Source organism: Barbus barbus (genome assembly GCF_936440315.1).
Source record: "Barbus barbus genome assembly, chromosome: 1".
Classification (NCBI taxonomy): Eukaryota; Metazoa; Chordata; class Actinopteri; order Cypriniformes; family Cyprinidae; genus Barbus; species Barbus barbus.
This window is the reverse complement of record NC_136729.1, coordinates 12617787-12639878: the sequence shown is the minus strand read 5'-3', so window position 1 is coordinate 12639878 and position 22092 is coordinate 12617787. Positions and strand designations below refer to the sequence as shown.

The 22092-nt window shown below is 37.6% G+C and overlaps 1 protein-coding gene and 1 pseudogene across 3 annotated transcripts; one reads left to right on the top strand and one right to left on the bottom strand.

Annotated features, from left to right (window-relative positions):
* Positions 1-1810: 1810 nt before the first annotated feature.
* On the top strand, positions 1811-6539 carry LOC306869825 (annotated as a pseudogene). The gene is made up of 15 exons: positions 1811-1833; positions 1905-1987; positions 2077-2166; positions 2230-2357; positions 3029-3103; positions 3188-3250; positions 3449-3545; positions 3638-3858; positions 3956-4109; positions 4189-4398; positions 4842-4957; positions 5104-5309; positions 5419-5536; positions 5866-6005; positions 6498-6539. The product of its transcript is annotated as an uncharacterized misc_RNA (transcript).
* Positions 6540-6599: 60 nt separating this feature from the next.
* LOC306862822 (uncharacterized protein) lies at positions 6600-20758 on the bottom strand. 2 transcript variants are annotated; one of them, XM_079405835.1, is made up of 12 exons: positions 15162-15453; positions 14030-14859; positions 13804-13922; positions 13473-13625; positions 11766-11989; positions 10456-10607; positions 10274-10377; positions 10071-10131; positions 9902-9990; positions 9691-9825; positions 7616-7716; positions 6600-7481 (listed from the first exon to the last, which is right to left on the bottom strand). In XM_079405835.1, the coding sequence occupies exons 2-12, from the start codon at positions 14799-14801 to the stop codon at positions 7004-7006; spliced, it is 2388 nt and encodes a 795-aa protein (XP_079261961.1). In that variant the 5' UTR covers positions 14802-14859; positions 15162-15453; the 3' UTR covers positions 6600-7003. The 2 variants fall into 2 exon arrangements, with proteins under 2 accessions (XP_079261961.1, XP_079261962.1); XM_079405836.1 differs by lacking the exon at positions 15162-15453 and adding an exon at positions 20529-20758 and having other exon boundaries at positions 6625-7481.
* Positions 20759-22092: the final 1334 nt, after the last annotated feature.

The following is a 22092-nucleotide window of genomic DNA, read 5'->3' as shown; positions in this document are numbered from 1 at the left end:
ATAAAAGCTGGAGACTGTGGTGCGGGTTGTGTCAGTTCATTCGTTTGATTCCATTGAACACTGCTGTCTTTGTGCTTTATGTTCAGTCCTTGAGTGAATTTTTTGGTCCATTTTATTTTATTTCTCTTTCTCTCTTTATTCTGTTTCCTTTCCACCTCTCATATTTTGAATGTTGATATGTGGATGTGTGCCGAAGGCCATGCTGAGTGCAGAATAAGATTCAAATGGGAGGAAAAGAATTAACAGACCTCAGCACCCCTTTTGGAAAAGACTGGTTTGCAGCCCATTTGAACTTTAGGATAGAATCGGTCATATAGAAATCTGCCAGTACGATTCTCAAGCTCTCTTTCATTGTTTTTATAAATCTAAAATTGAAACTCACTTTTATTGTTTTATCATGTTAGACTAGTCTTAGTGATTTCTGTTATTCCCCTTTATGGAAGGGAAAAAATAGAGAAATAACTATGACTGATGTGACACAGAGCTGGCCTGTAATGCTGGGTGCATTTCCTGCAAGCATGTCATGATGACACTGTAGATGTGACAGTCACACATTCTCATGTAATGCAAATTCAATTACATTTTCATTTTTATATGGTTCAACTTTGTTACTGTGATATTTTATTATGTCTTCATTATTATTGAGTCAGTGGCAAGAAATAAAAATGTTATAGTATTTCTGTGACATTTTACAGTTAATTAAATATATTGCAAGTAATTATGACAAGAAGTACAGGCAAAGCCTCTATTTAGCTTTATTTATTGGTATCATGCCTCCATATGTTATATGCTTAGTATATCTTTTATTTGGCACTCTATATTTCCTTTAGGATTGTCAAATTCTGTAATTTCAGCAGTTGACGCTTACGAAAATGTATGGCACAGTTTTATGTATCTTTGCTCCCACCTTGTGGATACACCACTACATTGGTTCAATAATTTATTAAATTAATTTAGAATGAATGATTTGTTGTACAGCTAAAAAGGCTCTATTTCAAACTACCAAATACAAATTAATGGTTAAAATGAGTGAATAACTTAAAGGCTGAAAGAAATGAATGATTAGAAGAAAAGAAGTATTAGCCTATGTATGTATGAATCTGTTTAAAGTGCAACAATTTGATCCTGACAGAATGGCTTGGTTAGTTGGCTACACTAAAATGACACCTTAACATTGCTGCTCCTTTACTTGTTTCACAGTGATTTTATTCCTGCTTTCTACTGTGTATTTTATATAAGCCAACACATATCAGCCTGCAAATATATATTTAAACTGTGTTCTTCTTTTCCTCCTTAACAGTTTATGACAACAGCAATGACAACCATATATACTGCCTTTGACTTTTTTCTTCTTCTCTCATTGGTTGTTTTGTTGTCTCTGAACAGATGAAGTTCAATTGCCAAACTCACAACATGCTAATTCAGTATTCCTATATTATTATTATTATTATTATTATCATCATCATCATAAAGCTAATTAATATTGTATTTTAAATGATCAATAATTGGCCTTTATTTCAGCTCTGGATAATGGGCTGGCCAAACTAGGTAAGTCTGGAAAAGACCAGTGATTGCAATCAATTACTTAATTATGACTTATGTTAGACCTAATAAGCAGTTGCTGTTGAAGTAGCCAATCAACACATCCAAGCACTAACAAGTCAATCAACATTGCACATTTAAAATATAGCCATCAGTCACACGTTATCATTCTTAGGCGTTTAGCTCAGGATCTTGTGTTTTAGTGGTAATGTAGGTTTGGTAGGGTTTTAGGTTACCAAACTACAGACGCTTTAGTTAATCAGTGGCTATGGCCTTTGGATTTGTTTCTGGGTAATTGTTTTCGAAGACCTTTTTTTGTATGTAACATGAATCCACTTGCAACTTTGTTTGTTTCTCATTAGAGTGCTGCTTCTCCTGTGTGTGGTAACTTGTGCTCTGCGTGACTGTAAAAACACATTGCAGCAGTCCTCCAGACTACCACAAGGTAAGGGCTTGCAGAAAGATGGCCTTCATTATAAGTTTGATCTGTGTTTTCTTGTTTCAAACTGCATTTTTGTCTTGTTTTGCTCCTAGTTCCCATTGTGGTTGACTGCAAGGCCTTTTCCCTGCTCATTTCGGTTGACATGCCATCTTCTGGCAGTGTGCCTCGTTTTGAGGCCATTGGTGCGTTTGAATTTTATTTTTTTTCAGTTTACTTCTGTAGTTTGTGTTAAACTATTCTCTTAGATGCCACAGGTGCATATCCTGTCACAGAGAGCTATGGGGCTAAGTGTGGTTACACTTACTCTGTCCAGCCTTTGCTGGGTCTTGCTTATCTCAGAGCTTCATACTTCTCCTGCCACACTGGAAATCAGGTATAGAATCCAAAATAGACCGTTCAAAAGAACCATTTATGCCCAAGTCTCTTGTTACTTGATCAAATTAATGCATATTTAAGTATTACATTTCCATAACCGTTTCGAAAAGTCTGCTTTTAGTGAAGATGTAGCACTTCTCTTATAGAAGTGGTCTTTAAAAGTTGTTCAAAGAATCCCGCAATGTGTCAGTTTACACAACTTAAGCATCATGACTGTTTTCAGCATTGAGAAATTATTTGTGCACCAAATCAGCATGTATAAATGCTTTCTTGGGGGATTGTGATGAGAGGTAGTGTTTGACCTCTTCAGTTTTGTCACAAACGCAACTGTTCTAAACTAGTTCAGAAAATAGTGTATCTGTAGTGTTGTACCCTTCAAAATGTTTTAATCAAATGTAGCCTTTGTTAGTATGCAATGTTTTTCATAAATGTTCTTATTACCCCAAACTTTTTATTTTTTTTCCAGAATGATGAGGTCTTCACCTTGTTTGGTGTTTATTATGGATGAGGGTGGCAAATAATCATTTTTCAGCATCTCCAAGACTTGCTTTGTTCCTCCTTTCTCTCCGAGGGTGGTTACTTGTGAGGAGAACTACATGGAGGTATGAGTAACATTCATATGCCGTTTGCCCTGCTTTATTTGTAACTGTTTTTGTTTTTCCCCTCTAGGTGTCTGTGAGAACTGATCTACCTTGTCTTACAGCTGGCAGTATTAAAGAGGACTTCTCTGCAGCTTTAGTTGTGGTAAGCAGCTAGTTCTTGTTAAGGTTTCACTTAAATTGTGGTCTTTGGTACTTTTTTTTTTTTTTTTTTTTTTTTTGCCACCAGGCCCAAAGTTCAGCTGTTGAGACCTGGCAGGTGATGCTACAACAAGAGGGCCAGCAGTCTGAGGTCATGTCTGCTGAAGATGCTGCTACTTCATAATGGTCACACCTGGCAGACTTGTGTTTCGAACAACCTTTGGACAACATCATGATTCTGTAAAAATGGTATGGTGGTTAACTGATTTTGAATAGGGACATGTGACCTGAGACATCTTGCACATGTTAGATTTCCCTGTAATCAATTGCCACGTCAAACTTGTTTCAGGTCAATGGGGTTGCGGTTGAAGTGATCCAAGCCACAGTGTTTTTCAGACAGAACTGGATGGTGGTCATGGTAGACTTGGTTGCTGCTTGTTCACTGGGTAAGAACCTTCTCCTCCCCATCCCCCATCTCTTACTAACACTGCAGGTTTGCAAGAGTCGCCTTCAGGTTCTGTATTTACACTACTTTCAGATGAAGGTTCTTTTGATGGCTACAGACTTCACCTGAGGGCCCCTGCAGTATTGACGACTCTGGTTGTTGGACCCTCTGAGTTGAGGAGCAAGAACATGGGCATGGGAGTTGGTGAGGTTGTAGATGAACCGGTTGCTACAGACCGAGGCTATTCTTTAACAGTCAGTGACGATGCTGTAGAGAGTAGCATCCCCTTTGCTGCTGAGGGAGGAATACGAAAGGTATGATGGCATTTTAATCATGTCTGATCCTGGAATGTTTAAAGCATCCTAAAGTGGATTAGGAGATTATGAATCGCATGTTTGCGTTTGTCTACAGAGCTTTGTGGTGGGAAATGTGTATAATGAGATGTACATGGTCCAGCTGACCTACCAGCAAACACTTGTTGACCAGCATGGTGTGGTCACAAAGCATAATGCAATCCGGCAGATGGCTACTCCACCAGGTCCTCGTCTTCCCGTTTCAGTTAACCGTGAGTTGGAACTAATGTTTGGGCATATCACTGCTTCTCTTTGGGTGGTGGTTTACTTCTACTGTATGGACTCATCCAGAAACAACCCTTGAGGAGCAAGTCTTCCAGGTCTACCTGGGTAATATTCCTTTTGATGTGGAACTGGTGTCCGTGGAGCTGAATGGGCAGGAGATCTCTGTATTGGCTGCCGCACAGATGGGGTACTCCATCACCAGAGTCTCAGAAGGCAAACGTACCTTTTGCGTACATCATTAGGGTGCCATTTGAGGACCAATTTGTTGTGAAGCAGGTGAGGTTTACTTGTGTTCACAGTGCATTACAAAAAGTCCTGACCTGGAAAACGGTCAAAGCAGTTGATGTTTCATGCATTCATGTGTTAGCAGGTTGAAGTACAGTGATCTTTTAACACTGGCTTTGTGACCACTTAAGCAATTGAGATGCATAGGTGGTATACACTTTAGGTAGTATACTGATGACATTAGACCCTTGTATCCAAATTTAAATAAAAGAGCTGGCTAAGATGCTTTTGTAACCACTTTAGCAGGCAGTTGAGATTTTGCTATGGTGTACAGCTTAATGTGAATTGTGCGTGTATATCCATATTTGAGAATCTTGCAATACAAAACCCTGCTCTATGGATTTGCTGCATGCTTGTAAGACCAAGCAGCCCTAACTTCAGACCCATGTGTTCAATAGTTTGTCTTTGGTTTCAGCGTTTTGTCTCTCTTGCAGTACATCTCGGCGGGCTTTTGAGTACTCCCTGGAAATTAAATGGACTTTGAACATCAGGCCACAGATGGAGGCCTATAACCACTTTTCTTCTGTGTCTGCTTTAATCATTGATGCCTGTAAGAACCATTAACGTCAGCATTAAGTTAAGGTTTTGTTTCTAGGTCTCTGATATGAGACTATTTCCCGATGCATCTAAACCTTGACACTTAGTACTCAATGTCTTCCATACATTGAGGGGATGTTTTTAATCTTGTCTCCACAGTACCTCCAGTGTTTGACGGGATGTGTACTGACAATGGCATAAGCTTCATGAGGGACCATCAGCAGTACGACTACTTGTGGGACATTGCCATTGGGTCTTATACCCTGACCCCACAACTGACATCTGAGCGTGGCTACATCCTGACCAATGACAGCACCACATTAATATTGGCTGTGCCTCTATTTACCATTGGATACGTTTATGAGGTTAAACTTAACCACAAGGACCCAGTTGCAGAAGCCGCTTTAATCTCAATTGCCCCTTGAGTTGTGACGGTGTGGCTGAAATTTAACCTGACGTCTCCCTGTGTTATAGGGTACTACTCTGAAGCAGCTCTATGGCACTTTTGAACTTCTCACCAGAAGTGCTAAAACGCTGGAGATTGAGCAGTCCTCAGCCAAACGCTGCCTCTTCCAAACCACTGAGCTTTTGGGTAATGCAATGGCTGTTATTGACTTGCCCCTAATCTGTGATGTTGGCATCAGAAAGCGCACTGTTTTTAAAAAAAAAAAAAAAAAAAAAAGCTGCTTTGCCTGGCTTGATCTAATACAGGTCTAGGGATGAAGTGGCGTGTAAAGGGATTTTATTTTATTTTTTTATATGCGTCACTTTACACCACGTCATCCCTAGACCTGTATTAGATCAAGCCAGGCAAAGCCCACACAAAGCATAGCAGCTTTTTTTTTTTTTTTTTTTTTTTTCCCTTTTGCAACTGAGCACTTATCTTTGCAGTGTGTTCTGTTGAGGGTGTGATGACTGTAGTGGCTGACATCACTAAAGTGGTACCTTCTGCCGATCCTGCCAGAACCACACTGTTGGACCGAAGCTGCAGGCCCCAAGAAACTGATGAGACGAGAGTTTTCTTCTCTTTTGGACTGAACACTTGTGGGACTAGATTTCAGGTAAGGTTGTTGGGCTGCTTTTTTTTTTTTTTTTTTTTTATAAATTGTGAAATCTAGCCTATACAACTCTCTTCAGATTGATCGGCAGTTTGTGATCCTATGAAAATGAGGTCACATTTCATGTTGTATTCCACGGACAGCAGGCCAGTCGTCACAAGAGATGCTGCATACAGGTATTGAGGGTCTGAGCACCCAGTAAGCACTACTTTTAATATGGAGTTCTAAAACACAGGTGCTAAAGCTGTGGAACTGTGACTCGGCTCGTTTCAAAATGGTTTACAAGATCTTCTGACTTAATCAGACTTACCATAAGGTGCATTTACCCAGTACGTGGCCTTGAAAGCCTTTTTGTGGACCGAAAGTTTAGAGCGGAGACACCTGGAATTGGACAGATCAAGGACCTTGTGAAGGGCAAGTTAATCTGCGTAATTATCTGATTTGGAACCATTTGGTGTGTTTGTAAGATCTTATCTTGATCATGCATTTTTTCAGTTCCTCCCCAAATGCTTAAGCCCACGCAACGAACCGTTATGAAGCCCTCTTTTCTGGGATCTGTTGCAAGGAAACCAGCTGACTATGCACGAGTTGGCCAGTGGAGCGAGCCCCTAGACAAATATGCCCAGTGGTCATTAGGTGGTACTTTATTTATCTTTTTCATCTGTTTACAAGTCATGGCAATTTGTTTTTACAGTACTTTATATCCTCAGAATAAGCTGAGTGATTTTTAAATGAAGTATAAACTTGTATAACCAAGTTAATCTTTATTTGCAACCAGCAACTGAAGTTTAAGCTGAAATGGATAATTTTATACTATTTGTTTTTCCCCAGGTCCTAATGGCTTTTAGATTGCTTTTTATTAAACTCTAATCTTAAGCGTTTGTCTTGTGCTGTGTAAAATTTAAATACTTTTTCAAGCACTGCTTTTCTCCACACTGGGTTCTTGAATGAGAAATCTCTTAAAACACTTAAATGGTAATGTTTTAAACTGTACAAGTCCGTTACTGGGTATCAGGCCATGATTTACTGATGCTGTCCTGTATGCTCAAATGGAGCCCATTTACCATGGAGCCTCTGTTATAGAACAAGCCTCCTGTGTCTACACTGTGCAGGGAGCCCCATGTCTGCTGAGGTACAGTGTGGAGTGTCAAGGGAGGTGCTTTGGGCACAATCTGTGGATTCTGGGTGGGAGCCATACAGCTTGTACTGCTGGTTGGGCATATACTCTGAGTCTTTGTGCTTTGAAGAAAAGCCAACTGGGTCTGTGACTGGACCAAGTTCTGAATCAGGCTTTGGGTCAGGATGTGATTCTGATGGTGGGTCTGGGTTAGGATTTGCTGGTTTGGATGAGTCAGTGCTCTGTTCAGGTTAAGGTTGTGGTGCTGGTTTGGGTGTAGCTGTAGCTTTTCCCTCCAGTCCTCTTGCTGCTGCCGATGGATCTTCATGTGAGCATTTCTACTTTTGATTTTATAGAACATCCTGAAAGGACAATTTGTAAGGTCAAAGGGAAGGCTAGATGCCAATGTCCAAAACAAGCATTTGTTTGCTATAAAAACAAAGACCATGGCTTTCAAACGTAAGCACTAACACAGGCAAAATTTGCCTATACTTACTTTCCACACTGTTTACAGGGAAAGCTTGTGGGAAGTGGTGGGGTATGAATCAGTCGGTCAATACTGGCTTGGTCAATCAACACCTTTGGGGCTGGAGGAACCTGTGGATGAGAAAATGCCACGTTTCGTAACAATTGCTAAAAAGGGCTGCAACTAAGTATTGAAAAATGATTACGCTGTCCCGTGGGAAATATGCAAATCATAGGCTGTAGGCCATTATACTTTTGTAACTGGTAAGAATGTTCTGCTAAAACAAGCGTTTTCTCCGCTGACCATAATAGCATGTTTCTAATAGAGTACTCCTGTTTGACGCGTATGTGCGTTCATGCAGCGTTACCGTAGGCTTGCGTACTGCTGGTGTGAGCCTTTTCTCCGTGTTTTAAAATGAGTTACTTGCATGAATTTCTCACAATTACAGAAGAGGATATGACTGTAAAATGTAAGTCCTGCACTGTGAAAATATTTCTCAAACGGCAAACACCTGTCGACGCACCTGACAGGGCAGGCCATGCTAAAAAATATGCTCTTGCGTTTTTGACGCATATAAAACATTCTCAAGTTTTGGACTGCTTGGGGAGTACAATATTACTAAGTAGCCCACTACATGACCTTGGCTATTTGTATGCGTTGTACATAATGCATTTTTCTGTAAACCTTAGTTAGGGGCAGAGATTTAAAGAATACTGGAAAACCATACTTGAGTAAAAGTACAGATACCTTACAGTGAAAATTACTCCACTACGAGTTACAAGTCACCGATTCCAAAACGACTTGAGTAAAAGTCTTTAAGTACTGTTAAAATCAGATACTTTAAGTATTTACTAAATATAGGCTCAAAGATGCACTAGCCAAAGAGACATGCCAGTCAAAAACTGTAACGTTGTGGAGAAGCCGGGGAAACGGGCAGAGGCAAGAATCTATGTACAGGCATTTCATGGAAAAACTAGAACAAACAATAAGCCAAAAACCACAGGGAACAAAGAACAGAATGGCAGGCAAACAGACAACCATTACATTCAACAACTCTCAAAGAACTAAAGAAACACCAGGTGTGTGTACAGGAGGCTAACAAGCTGAACAAGATAAGATACAAACTGACTACAAACACTACAGGAAGCGACATAAGGCACAGAGAACATGTAACAAACAAGAAGGAATTGATTTGTGAGGAGAGCAATCACATTTATTTTCTAAAACCGAACACCTCAACTGCAATAAATAAAAATGAAATTAAAAAGTCAGTCTTCATGTGCTGGTTTCAGCCTCATTGCCAGCTGCAGTCATATAAAACACCTGTGATTCACAACTACTTGCTAAGGAGCTCACATTCACGTGAAGTAGCCTTGTTGACAAGTTTGAGTGAGTAAGGGCAAAACACACAAGATATAGTACTGTCAGTGCCTTGTAGTTGACGATATAACATCTTTTATAGCAGAAATAAATTGCTGCAGAAAAGCTAAGTGCCATGCAAAATGTAATGTGTAACGGCAACACTCATTTCAAGTGTAGAGTAAAGAGTACAGATACTCACTCAAATGTATTGAAGTAGAGCGTAAACGTTGCTAATATCTTTGATACTCAGTAAAACTACAAAGTATCCGAAAAGATACTCAAGTACAGTAATTAGTTCCATTTACTCCAATACTTTACACATCTGGTTAGGGGAGAAACAAAACTTTTCAAAAATATCAATTGAACCGATTTCACAATTATTGTTTTTCTTCTAAGAGCTCGAAATCCACAGGCTGGAGTCACCTGCTGATCCAAGTAAAACTCAAAAACATGTATGACATTTTACGAACCAAGTGTAATCTATTAAATCAATTTAAAAATTAAATATCATTAAATATAAAGGTTAATTTAAAAATTGTGTTCAATGTGCAGTGCTTTTTTGTGTGTGTTATTAGGTTGAGCAAACTATATCCGTTAAAAGCAATTGAATATCATTCACATTTGTATTAAGTTAATTAAAAATCAGCCTATATTATAAAAACCATTACACACCCATTCATGGGTCTCAGCTCTCATGCTTGTATAGACTGACACTTGTGCAGTAATCGAAGTCAGTCACTTACTTGACTGATGGCTGCTGCAATTCTCTCTTCCTCCAGACTTTCTTTTTCTCTTTCCCTCTGCTTCTTTTGTTTCTCTGAAAGCCTCTTGGAGTTGTAGTAGAATTCAATACACTGTGACACCTGCTTTGTTCTCACCTGAAAGTATGAGAACTGTAAATACTCGGCTCTCTGATATTTGGTGGTTTGGAGTTGCAGATTTTCAATACATTACCATTTTGTGTATAAAGGAGAAATCTTTTCCATAAATTGCAAATGCTTTATGGAACAGTCTTTGTTCACTCAAACTCCATATATCCATGCCTAAATGGAAAATGAAACGGGATTAGTCTTATATGCTGCTGACTGTAAAGGTTTTTGACAATCAACAAATGAGTATTTACCAGAATAGTGATATTTTTCCGATGGAGGGGACTTTTTAAACAACAGCATCTCCAGCGCTGCCTGTTACCAGGGAAAAGGAAATTATTATTTTGTGTCATCAGAAGTCATGATTACCAAGGACATTATGAAGAGGTAACTGTAAAAGCAATCACAAAATATCATAAATCTACAAACATGAATTCATAATCAATATCGCACTTACTAAAATGTTTCCCTGGCAGTGAGACAGGCTATGAAGAGCAAGCTCCAGATTGGCGCCACCTCCTGGTAGAACACTGGAGGCACTCAGATCAAGAAGATTCTCCACTGAGGTTCGAGATCACACTCATTAATGAAGAACAAATGAGTGGTTCAATGATATTTAAAATATTTAATTTTGATTACCGTGCTGTAAAAGTGTGTCATTTTGCTCTAACTCTGCCCAAGGTTTCCATAGCAACTCCTCCCTGACTGGTTCCTCTGGACACACCTCATGCTCTCTTCCTATTATCAGATCTGGCAGCTCAGCTTGGAACTCTGGGCCTATATTTATGCACCTTGGGTGTGAATGTGATTTTAAAATTTAATGAAATCATCTGTCTCAGAAAAGATTGACACAAGTTTCTTAACCCTCTTGGTAAATTTCACATTTCGTTTATTTTTTTTAATTGTTAAATGTTTTTACTTTATTGGAATTGTACGAAACTTGGTAAAGATTTTGGCACTTGCTATGTGAACATGCACACGCACACACAAAAATAAATCATGGGCATGATCTGAAAAGGTTTAATAGTCACACTTTTATTGATCACTGTCATTGAAAATGAATGGGAAGCAAATTGTGGTAGAAATGTTTGGTACTGTACCCAAACAAAATCTTACTGAGACCTCGTTTAACTGTGATATTAACCTCAAATTAGGATGTTTTGAAAATATATATTTCATTTAAAAAATGGTATTTTGTGCACTTTTCATAACAAAGTTCAATAACTTTTGTTTCACTTAAACTTCATCAATAATCTGCCATGTGTCTTTTTTAAGAAGATACCAAACTTAAGTCTGTCCTCCAGGGGCCTGTTTCATAAAACAAGTTTACAAAATAAGCCAGGCTTATTTAAATTAGTCTGACTTATTTTTTTCACCAAATCAACTGACAATGCGTCAGACTAACTAAAATAAACCTGGCTTATTTTGTAAACTTGTTTTTATGAAACAGGTCCCAGTTCGAGATTTACGATAGTTTAAGTTGGAAATAAAATTTTCAGGTCTATACTCAAAGTGGTTTGCAGGTATTAAGTGGATCGTAACTATTCCATAAATATAATTTAGAACCAAACATTTTCTAAAAAATTAAATATTAAATAAAAAATTATCAAGCTACATTATAGAACATTCATTTAATTGAAAAAACAACAAGAAGTTTTGACCGCCATGTGAACAACTCCAGAGGGTTAAAATAAGGAAGATTCAACACAAGCAAGCAGATGCTCACCAAATCAAAAAAGAAAAAACTTGGCACCAAACTGTGCATTATTTATCTCCTGACATGATTGTTGTCAAATAAGTAGCAATTTATTTTAGCTGTTCAGACATGCTCTTCATAAAAAAACCAAACAAAAAAACATTTGTATTAGCTGAAATAATACAAATGCTTTGTGTATGACACAAATGAGCAACCAAAACTGAGAAAAACAAAGAAACATTTGAATGCTGACCTTTGTGAGTCATCATCTTTCCTCTCGTCTGTCCACAGTGCTCTGTTTTCTACAGCTAGGGAAGACAGTAGGTTGCAAAAGAGTCCCGTTCCACTACGTGTTGGGTTCAGCATTGGAGGTGGAATATAGTGAGGTGTAGTTTCTTCCCAGTTCTCCATGAGCTCTCTACTTATCTGGATCACACTGTTGAAAGGGACTCCAGTATATACGGAACTGGGAACATTCTACATGAGGCAAATAAAGCTGCGTGTGAGTGATTCTGCTTAAAATGATGCTCCCGAGCCAACCACAGCTTCAGTGTTGCCAACTAATTTTCAGGGGAAGTTGCTAAAGGAAGGTTGATTTGTTGCTAAAAGTTGCTAAATGATATTGTGATGTCATTTCACGATGACATCACGCAATCACAATGCAAAATTGTTTCACTGCATCAACTCTCAACAAAAAATATATTTTATATACTGTATGTTAATTTAGATTTGTTCGTAAAATAATATAAATGAATAATGCAATATTAAAATATAAACAACTAATTTTAAACACAACAATGAATTATTTAACACTTACACCTTTTTGAATGATTATAATTTAAGGCACAATCTACTATGTTAATATGAAGGACTTTTCTGTAATTATTTTTCACAGGTTTTTTTTAACATGCATTTTAAATTACACATTGTATTTTGTGTTTTGGGGTTACAGGGTTACAATGGATAATGGAAAATGGATAACAGATAATGCCTTGGAAAATTAAAATCTGCTTTGCAATGATTTGTATCGTGAAAAGTGCTATACAAATAAACTTGAATTGAAATACTGGAAAATTTTCAATTGTTCTAGATATTTTTCTTACAGTGTACTAACTGATCAACAGTTGCAGGTACAAGCTACTCACAAGGTGTTTCGTAAATGAACAATTATTCAGCTATTAAATTATTATTATTATTAAATTGAACAATTGCAAATAGCAGCTAACTTAATTTACATGATGTGTGTACTAGGCATCTTTGGTTTCCTCTTTTTGTGTTATTTAGATGGAAAATGCTATTTTTTTTATAGTAAGAGTCACTTATCAAAAGTTGCTAAATGATGCCAAATAATTTTTTTAAATAGCTAAATTTGTTGCCAGGCGCTTTTGGAAGAAAAAGCAGCCAGGGTAGTCTGATAAATTGCTATATATTTCACATGTTGTATATTACTACCATTCAAAAGCTTGGGGTTGGTATTTTTTTTTTTATGTTTTAGAAAGACGTGTCTTATGCTCACCAACACTGTATTTATTTAATCAGGAAATACTGTAAAAACGGTAATATTGTAAAATATTATTACAGTTTTATTTATAACAGTTTTCTATTTAAATATACTTTAAATGTATTTTTTTTCTTCAGAAATTATTCTAATGTGCTTATTTGGTTCTCAGGAAACAGTTCCTGTTATTATCAATGTTGCACGCTTTGCATGTTGCATATTTTTTTTCATGGAAGCCATAATAATATTGTTCAGAATTCTTTGATGAATAGAAAGTTTAAAAAGAAAAATAAAGATTTTTTTTTTTTTGTAGCATTATAAACATCTTTACTGTCACTTATTCAGCAAGGATCCATTAAATTTATCAAAAAAGTATTAATTTGTCTAAAATGTCTTGAAGATCTTACTGACCCCAAACGTTTCAATGGTACAAAATGATATAGTAAATTAATGGTCTCTTGCCTGTGTGGTGAAGGACCCCAGAGATTTGTCTGAGGACCCAGGACCGAAGTTTAGTCCATAACCAAATCGTGTGCCTTCTCCTGGCCCTGACCCCTGCACATGGAGACTAGACTGGTGTAGAGAAGGTCCAAATGAATGAGATGATTGCCCCATCTGTCAAAAAACAAACAAAAAGGTTGTATACAGTGTAATGAATGTTGCATGCTAGCATAACCAGCTTAAAATACAGAACATTAAAATTAAATGGGCTGCTATGACGTTATAGCTATTGATACATCAGTCCATTATGCTTGACCAGGCTAACAATCTGTCTGAATGTGCAATGACAAACCTGAAGCCATGTCATGTGATCTTCGGATGTCCCGGGCTCGTGACCCTGATCTTGTTGCACGCAGTCCTGGTGATGGTGATGTTGCAGTGGAGTGTTGAGGGACATTTGCAGTGAACAGTCTAAGCAAGAAAAACACTTGTTTTATTAAAAGTCACACTTCAGGTTTAAAGGTAACGGAATGCCAAGACAGATTAATACACAAAACATGGCGTTATGTTACCCGTACCTTTCTGCAGGGAGTTAATATGTTTCAGATGAGCCCCTCCATGATCTGAATATACCAGAGAGGAGTTTAAATCTTGTGGAAGGTGTTGCGTTAAGTCCAGGCCGTCGCTGTCGTCAGCTTGCAGCTGGAGCCAAATGGGGTGATTGAACCTGCCAGTGGAAGGTGAAGGTAAAGAGGGAAATAACTGCAGCGATCCATCCGTCTGAGTTTGTATCTGTGATTGGCTCAAGATCTGGCTGGGAAAGAAGTGTTGAGGTCGTTTAGGAGGAGAAAAGGATGGAGCAGGCAGGGGCGTTGGCGGTGGGCTAAGAACCAGAGGGAAAGTGAGGGCATGTGACTGAGGAGTAGAGCTGTTAAAGCCGCTCTGCTCTTCTCCGCCCGGCATTCGGGTGGCGCTACGACTGCAAAATGCCTCGGTGAATGAATCCAGTTTTTGTTGCTGACGCCCAGTTATTTCATAACTCTCTGATGCCTCTTGTTGGTGGCAGTGAGAACTCCAGTCGGCCTCATAAGCTCCAGCTTGTGCCTTGTTCCTGTTCAGTCCCATAGAGGACACGGGGGACGTATTACCCCAGTAAGAAGCGTTCTCCGTTTGATCTATTCCATTCAGAGCACTCCTGGTGCCATCCGTGGCTTCACACGGGACCTCAAACGGGCTGAGCCCACTTATAGAACCTTGCTGGTAAAGGTCGTGGCTTGACCTTTGACCTTCTGTTTGGTGTCGAAACATGGGAGCGAAGGAGAGCGACTCGGGAGATGTATGGTCAGCCATGTGGCTTGTTACAAATGGCTGCACCCTCAAGTTAAAGGACGCTCATCGCATCTGAAAACTGAAAAGACACACAAAGACAATCAGAAGTCATCAAAACTCTTTCAACCTCACAAACGTTAGTGAGCCAAACCACACAAATAAACGCAATGAGACATTTTTCCAACCGCTGAATGGTTTGTCTTTGTCTTCCTCTGTAACAGTTGGTTTTAAAGACAAATATTCATACAGAAATGTGGAAAAGTTACAGCAAAGACAAAAGGGAGAAACGTCTACAGCTACCGAAAGAAAACAAACGGCCTTTGTTCAACTTTTTATTTTCTCTCTCATCCTTCTTTCTCACAATGTCTATCTAGTACTCACCAGTGCTTTGCTTTCTTTATCCATAACCTGTTGATTTTGTTGGTGTGCTATCTGTTCATGTCGACCTGTGAGTTGTTTGCCGTGTGCGACCCTTCTCTCCAGCTAACACAATTAAAATACAGCCACGTGTGAAAGCAGGCGCGCTCTCTATCTCTTCCTCGCTTGTGCACATTATCATACTTAAATGTGAAAACTCTTTCTCACACATATTTCTTTCACAGGTGCCACCGATCAAAAGCTAAGTCTTCGGTTGTCATAGAGTCACCCCCTCCCTTAAAACCCTGAACCGAATACCACATCCTGAGGAAGCAGTCACGGATCTCCCTCTAGCTCTGTTTTTCTATATCTCTCTCCCTCTTCTGTCTTGCTCTCCTCCTTAACCTCTTTTCCTTCTCAGTCTATTTTTATCCATTCTCCTACATCACATCACATACTCACAGTCTCCCATAGATCACCATCTTCTCTCGGTCCAATGGGGGTCTCACTCATGGTGAACAGACAGACGGTAGATCAAAAAGGGCTGATTCCAAGCTAACCTTACTTTAGAATACTTTTTTTTTAAACTAACAAAAGCTGCAGGATGAAAGTGTGTTGTCTTCAATAATGCTGGCACGTTATGAGACCTTTTGGGCTTATTGTGCTTGCGGCTCAGAGTGTTATCTTGAGATTCGCATCTGTTGTGGTAAGTGACTTGAGTGTAAAGAACGTAAGAGTTGTCAAACTGGCAGGTAAGGCGTGGGTGTGTGTGTAAGTGCATACGACATGAGTGAGAGGCAAAGCTTCCTGTTAACAGTGTGTCTGTGTGTGTCGGTCATAAGAACAAGTTTGTGTGTTTTTTTGTATTTGTATGTGTGTGAACAGTTGTGTTTTTGGTAATGCTATGTGGTGTGTTAAATGATTAACTTGATTGCTTTATTGAGATTTTGTGCATGCATATATGTGCGTGTTTTTCTGTGCATGTGTTTGTGTGGGCGAAAAGACAAACTGTGTTTACGCCAGTGAGAATCTGTGGTTGCTCAAAGTCACGTGACGGGAAGTTGACCATGAAACAACGACAGAACAGGAAGTGGACAAGGGAAACCTCCGTACACCCCGCCTCCGCTCTCTCACTCTCTTTCTGCAAGTGTATCCCTCTTATACCCACAATATAAAATCCATACCACATACATTGTCTCTGCACCCCTTTTTCCACCCACACATAGTGTTTCCCTCTCTTTTCTCTCTCTCGTGCTAACATATTTGCATCATTTTAACAAATAATTCTTAAATGACAGCAGTTTGGCATAATCATGCATTTTTATTTTGAATGATAGGTCTATACTACAGGTCCACCCACTCTGTTTCAGTGCGTCATATCTCGGTCAGAAGCATTAAACTTTGAGAAACCGTGAATCTGGACGGCCCCCGCATAGGTTGTAGGTTTGGCAGTTTGGCTGATGAGGCTGATGTTAATTCAGTGGTGAGTACAGTATGAATGTACCTGCAGAAATCACCTACACAAACCTCACCATTAGCATAATGTGGGTGAAAGAATAAAGGTGTAAGACAATACGCTGAGAGAAGACGGATTCCTGGATCAGAGAAATGTAGATTTTTCACTCTCTCTGCCCTACTTTTTTAGCTTTTGCCTTTAAAAATCTACTTTGTACAAGTTTTTATAATCAAGAACAGAGAGTGGGGGAATTTAGGACTTAAAATACAAGCTTTGTTGCATGAAATGTTCATTCTTAAATCAATATTGAATACCTAAAAGCTATATGTGATCACATAATACTGGAGAACGGGGCGAGCGGGTTAAGGAGGGACAAAAACAACATAGGATATAATTGATGGAAAGAGGAGTGTGGAGGCTGTTTTCTAGTTTTCTGTCATATGTGTGAAAGACTGAACAGAGGAGGGGGAAAGCAGCAGAGTGGTTTGGACTTTTTTTTGCCTATCATTCTATCAAACCATTTATCTTATCTTTGAGACAACGTTCATAAGTGCATGTAGAGAGTTCACAGACGAATGCGTTGAAAAATGAAAGAAGTGAGAGACTAATGAAAGCTGAACCTAAAACTCTTGTTGAATGAACCCTGAAGTTTAGGTTACGCAAATAAATTAATGTGCTTTTTACAGGTGCGAGCTACGTCCCCCAAAACCTGTAGTTTCTAATGAGTGAAATGTGCTGATGTTGCATTTTAGGAGTAAGAATTCATTCATTTTTAAAACATCAGTGAATTCAGAAACGGCTAATGTGTTAAGCAAGCTTCCACTAAATTTATGTAGTCAAAATTTCAACTGACAACATGTGGCCATAATTTCATATCATAGAAAAGAAGAGAATAGCTGGAAATACATGGCGATATGAAAATCCCTTTTAATCTTGTGCACATTATTGTTGGGTCTTGTAGCATGAATTGCTAGCATTGTGAGCTTCTTCAGTTAAACTGTATAAAATAGTCTGTTAAATCATTTATTGTTAAGTATCAGACTTTATAGCCTACTTATGTCTGGCCGTCCATGTCTTCCCAGCTCTGTGACGGTGATCTTTTTAAGTTTTGAAAGCATATACTATTATAAAAACTTTTAAATAATATTAATAAAGATTTTTAGTTTTGGAATTGTTTACTTTTTGCTGGTGGCATTTTATAATAGCTTTAATGTAATGCTAAAATATATTAACCCAAATCAAATATAAACATAAAAGTGTTCGCATACTGGCTAGTGGATAACTGACCTGAAGTCCGTTGAAAGAGGCAAAATCTGCAATTTAGATTTATTATATTTTTGTATTTACGTGAAAATAGATTTTTTGCCAATATTTGTTTTCATGAGTAGTCAAATGTTACGCATTATCCCATTGAACCTTATTTAAATTAAGTCTATGAGACGATCTTTGATTCAATTTCATCAGTGATAGACCTGTAAAAATGGAAAAAAAACAGTAAGTGAATATTATATATGCAAATTAGATCAATCTAGAAGTTGCACAAAAGAGATACTAAATAAACAACTTTTTGAATGTATGCTTCTGTATGATTACATGAATATATTTTGGAGTGGTTTTGTTCAAAAGGTTTTCAAATGAGAGAATGATAAAATATAAAATGACAGCACAACATCTGTATGTATCTCACTGAGTCACAGCAGTCTCATCCATATAATGATTATTGTTTTGTTTGTTTATTAGTTAGTTTTTTTTTCATATCGGTGCTCTCGACGAAATATTAGCAAATTTAACAAATTCTCAACTGAGTGTCTTACTGTTTTTTAATATGTTCTAAATTGTGTGTATATATGTATAAGAAAATTTGCAAAAATTATCATATGTTATTATCTGATGAAATACAGACTTGCTGTTGTTTTTAAAATATTTTGTTCATAATGAACAAGTGACTGATTATCTTGCCTTTCATAGTCAAATAGTAAAACATCTTCATAATTAAATAACTGCAACGACTGTTGAGAGATGAACTTCTAAGGATTTCCAGAGCCTCGCATCCAAACCTACATACAATAACACAATTTATTTCTAAATGAAGATATACCATAGACTACTATTTTTATATAAACATTGTTAGAATTACTATAGATTAAATCAGCTAACACATTTTTTAAACTAATTTGTCTGATGCGATTCATGTGTTTTACCTAAAATATCAGTCAGTTTGCATAAAGCCAGTTCTACCTTTTCTTTTTCGTATTCCATTATTAAAAAAAAAGAAAAAGAAAAATTCAAATAAATTGCTAATTTGTTGTTGGTGACCATCTTCATGTTCAATTTGACCCAGTACATAATAATGGAGATCTGAGTTTTAAAATCAACTTAGCGCCTTACAAAAAGCCCAACACTCATTCAATACCTGAATAACAGAAGACCTAACACTGTACTGTTTAAGTATTGCTGATGCATATTAAAGCTAAATGTGGCTGCAATGATCAGTATACAGGAAATATGCCCTTGGTGGATGCCAACATCCTCACAGAATAAATGCAGAACTCTTGCATAGACATCATTTAAATATCCCAAAAGGTTAAAGGTACAATGCAGAAACTATTGCAGTTCTGTTAGTAGAAGGATTCTTGTTAAATCCTAATAGTCTTTTTTTTTCAAGTATAAAGTATAATGAATAATTGAATAATTTTTTATTATATACATTTTCAGGAATCATCATCATCGTTTGGACTAGTCTGCAGCACCTGAAGGCGGTTGTAGGACGTTATCTGTCAGGTGAGTTTAATTTCATAAATGACAATTAGGAGTAATTTTTCTCTACATGACATTATACTTTGCAATAATATCAAAAAACATCAGAAAAGGTCCGCTTATTAGACCCTGTTGTGTAAAGATGAAATGTACGGAAAAGACAGAAGAATCAGACACTACAAGATTAAGAGCCTGAGTTATTCATAATTTGCAGGGTCCACCATCAACAAAAATAGGTCAATACTGACTGCTGTTTGTGTTAAAGGGAAGAACCTTGCACACACTAAGTTGTTTAGGAACATCAGTCCCATAATCATTGACGCAGGTCTTCAAGGAACTACAATTGCACATAAAAGTTAAAACAGAAATGATCCTTGAAGCTACAAGAAAAAAGAAAAAACCTTACCCCTTACAAAATATTTTCTGAATATGACTCCCAGAAATAGAAGCTTTGTTTTATTATAGAGTTTTTGTATTCAGAGTGTAGAACCAAGAACAGGTTTGCAAACTGCTTTTTCTCACAGGATTGCACGCAATCCAATTCTGTTTCTCATGATTCACAGGGACGCGTGTAGACACAGATTATCAGAAAATGATCAATATTCTACTTTGTCATTCGCAATGCAAAGAATGTCATAGAAGCCACTGCAAAATACTAATGGAGCGAACTATTATTAGTGTTGAAAATGCTGGTAAGTATGATCAAATTACGCATCTCATAAACTCATCTCATAAAAGAAGATGTTAATCAGTTAAATGTAAAAATAAGTACATCACAGTCAAAAAGATACCCCATTCAATCCACACTGAGTTTCGAATAAGTCCTCTGTACTCCAGTCGTTTTCCGAAACTAGGCCTCAACATCAATGAAATCTTTCATGCTACAAGCAGATCCATGTTGCTTAGATGAAACTGTTTTTCAAATGTCTGGTGCAATACACAATCTTCCAAAAACAAGCAAAATGCACCTGTATTGCTTTACATTCAAGATGTAAAAACAAACAAGATGAGTGTCAGCACAGCCATGTCTGTGTCTTATATAACTTTGTTTGCAGAACTGAAATACACATGAACATACATGTAAAACACTGCCTATTAGTCAGTTTTAGCACTCGCTAACTCACTTCACTATCTGTTTTTTGTTGTCTTGTTCATAAACAGAGTAAGATGTCACTTACCTCTCAGTTTTGAAGTCAAGGCCTGCAGGACAGTTGAACTATGCGAGTTACATGAACGTCTGTATACACGAGTGAATGAAGGAGGGATGCACTGTTAAGGTAAGATAGACAGAGAGAAAGATATGCAGGCTCTGTGGAGGCGTTAGTGATGGTTAACTTTCGGTACGGCAGTCTTCTCTTGGTTCCTCTGATCTTTTGAAGCCTTTATCATTGTGATCCTGGAAACGAGTGAGAAAAAACATCATACACCGTAGAGAGAGAGAGAGAGAGAGAGAGAGAGAAACCTGTATTGCTCCGACTCAGACCTCAGAGGTAGCTCTCAGTTTGACAAAGCGCCTGTCCTTGCCTCTACTTTTTTTCACTCTCTCTTTCTTATCCATCTAGTATTTGATTGTTATTTACTGCTATTAAATGCTGAAAAACCATTCTACAACCTATTTGTTCCATGTTGAATTTTATTATATTTCCATGGTCTCCTTTATCACCTCCAGGGGCTTCAAACAGGGGTCCATGAAGGTACTTTACTGAGTAAGGAGAACATGCTGATAATCATAATAAAAAAAGCATAGTAAAATTAATACACAGTGTTAGAATAGCAGAAATGTTTTTCATTGAAATAGCTATTGATTGTGGATATAACATGCTAAGAGAAGTTCACAAAAAAATCTAAATATCTGATTTATTGAAGTCAAAATATTATTTAACATCACTTAACCAACCAAAATACATTATGATACTACAACAAAACTAGTTTGAAGAGTATGACTGGGTAGAAATGGCCCTTAAAGGAATAGTTCACCCTAAAATTAAAATTTTGTCATATTTTACTCACCCTCATGTCGTTCCATATCTGTGTGAGATTCTTATGTTGAACACAACAACTGTTCGATTACCATCATTCTTCAAAATATCTTACACATAAGAAAGAAACATACATGTTTGGAAGGACATGAGGGTGAGTAAATGATGACCAAATGTAAAGTTTGGGGCAAACTATTCCTTAATAAAAAGTAATCATTTCTTCATCTTCGTGTTGTTCCAAAGCTATCAACATTCTTTCTTCTGCTGAACACAAAGATATTTTAAAGCATGTTTTGGCTTTTTATGTTTATACAATGAAAGTTAAAGGGGTTCTTTCAAATGATCTTCTTTTGTGTTCCACATAAGAAGTCGTACAGTTTGGAACGCACATGAGAATAAGTCATTAGTGACAGCATTTGTATTTTTAAAGATTGCAGCAATTGCAGGCTACCATCTCTACGTGTAGGTGACATATTTTGGTAGGCCATTATTAATGATGAGGTATGAAAATGATTGTTGAAATTGCAACGCAGCCACCCTCATTCCTTTTCGGGAGAATCACTATTTCATGCAGAGGTTTTGAAGAGTTTGATAAACAACGCTATATTTGATATCGAAAGTCACACTTTTGCTGAGAATAATATAGAGTTTGGTGATGATGATGATGATAGTAATAATGGAGATGGTGATGCTTATGAAGAAATGTTTGCGATGAAGATGGGGGTTCAAGATAAGAAGGTTTAATGAAGTTTAGTGATGTGAG

Coding starts and splice junctions, on each gene's coding strand:
- LOC306862822 (XM_079405836.1), bottom strand. CDS start 14,801: ATGGCTGACCATACATCTCCCGAGTCGCTCTCCTTCGCTCCCATGTTT. Junction 10,608..11,765: donor AAAGATGATGACTCACAAAG/GTCAGCATTCAA, acceptor TTCACACCCAAG/GTGCATAAATATAGGCCCAG. Junction 10,378..10,455: donor TGACACACTTTTACAGCACG/GTAATCAAAATT, acceptor CTCGAACCTCAG/TGGAGAATCTTCTTGATCTG.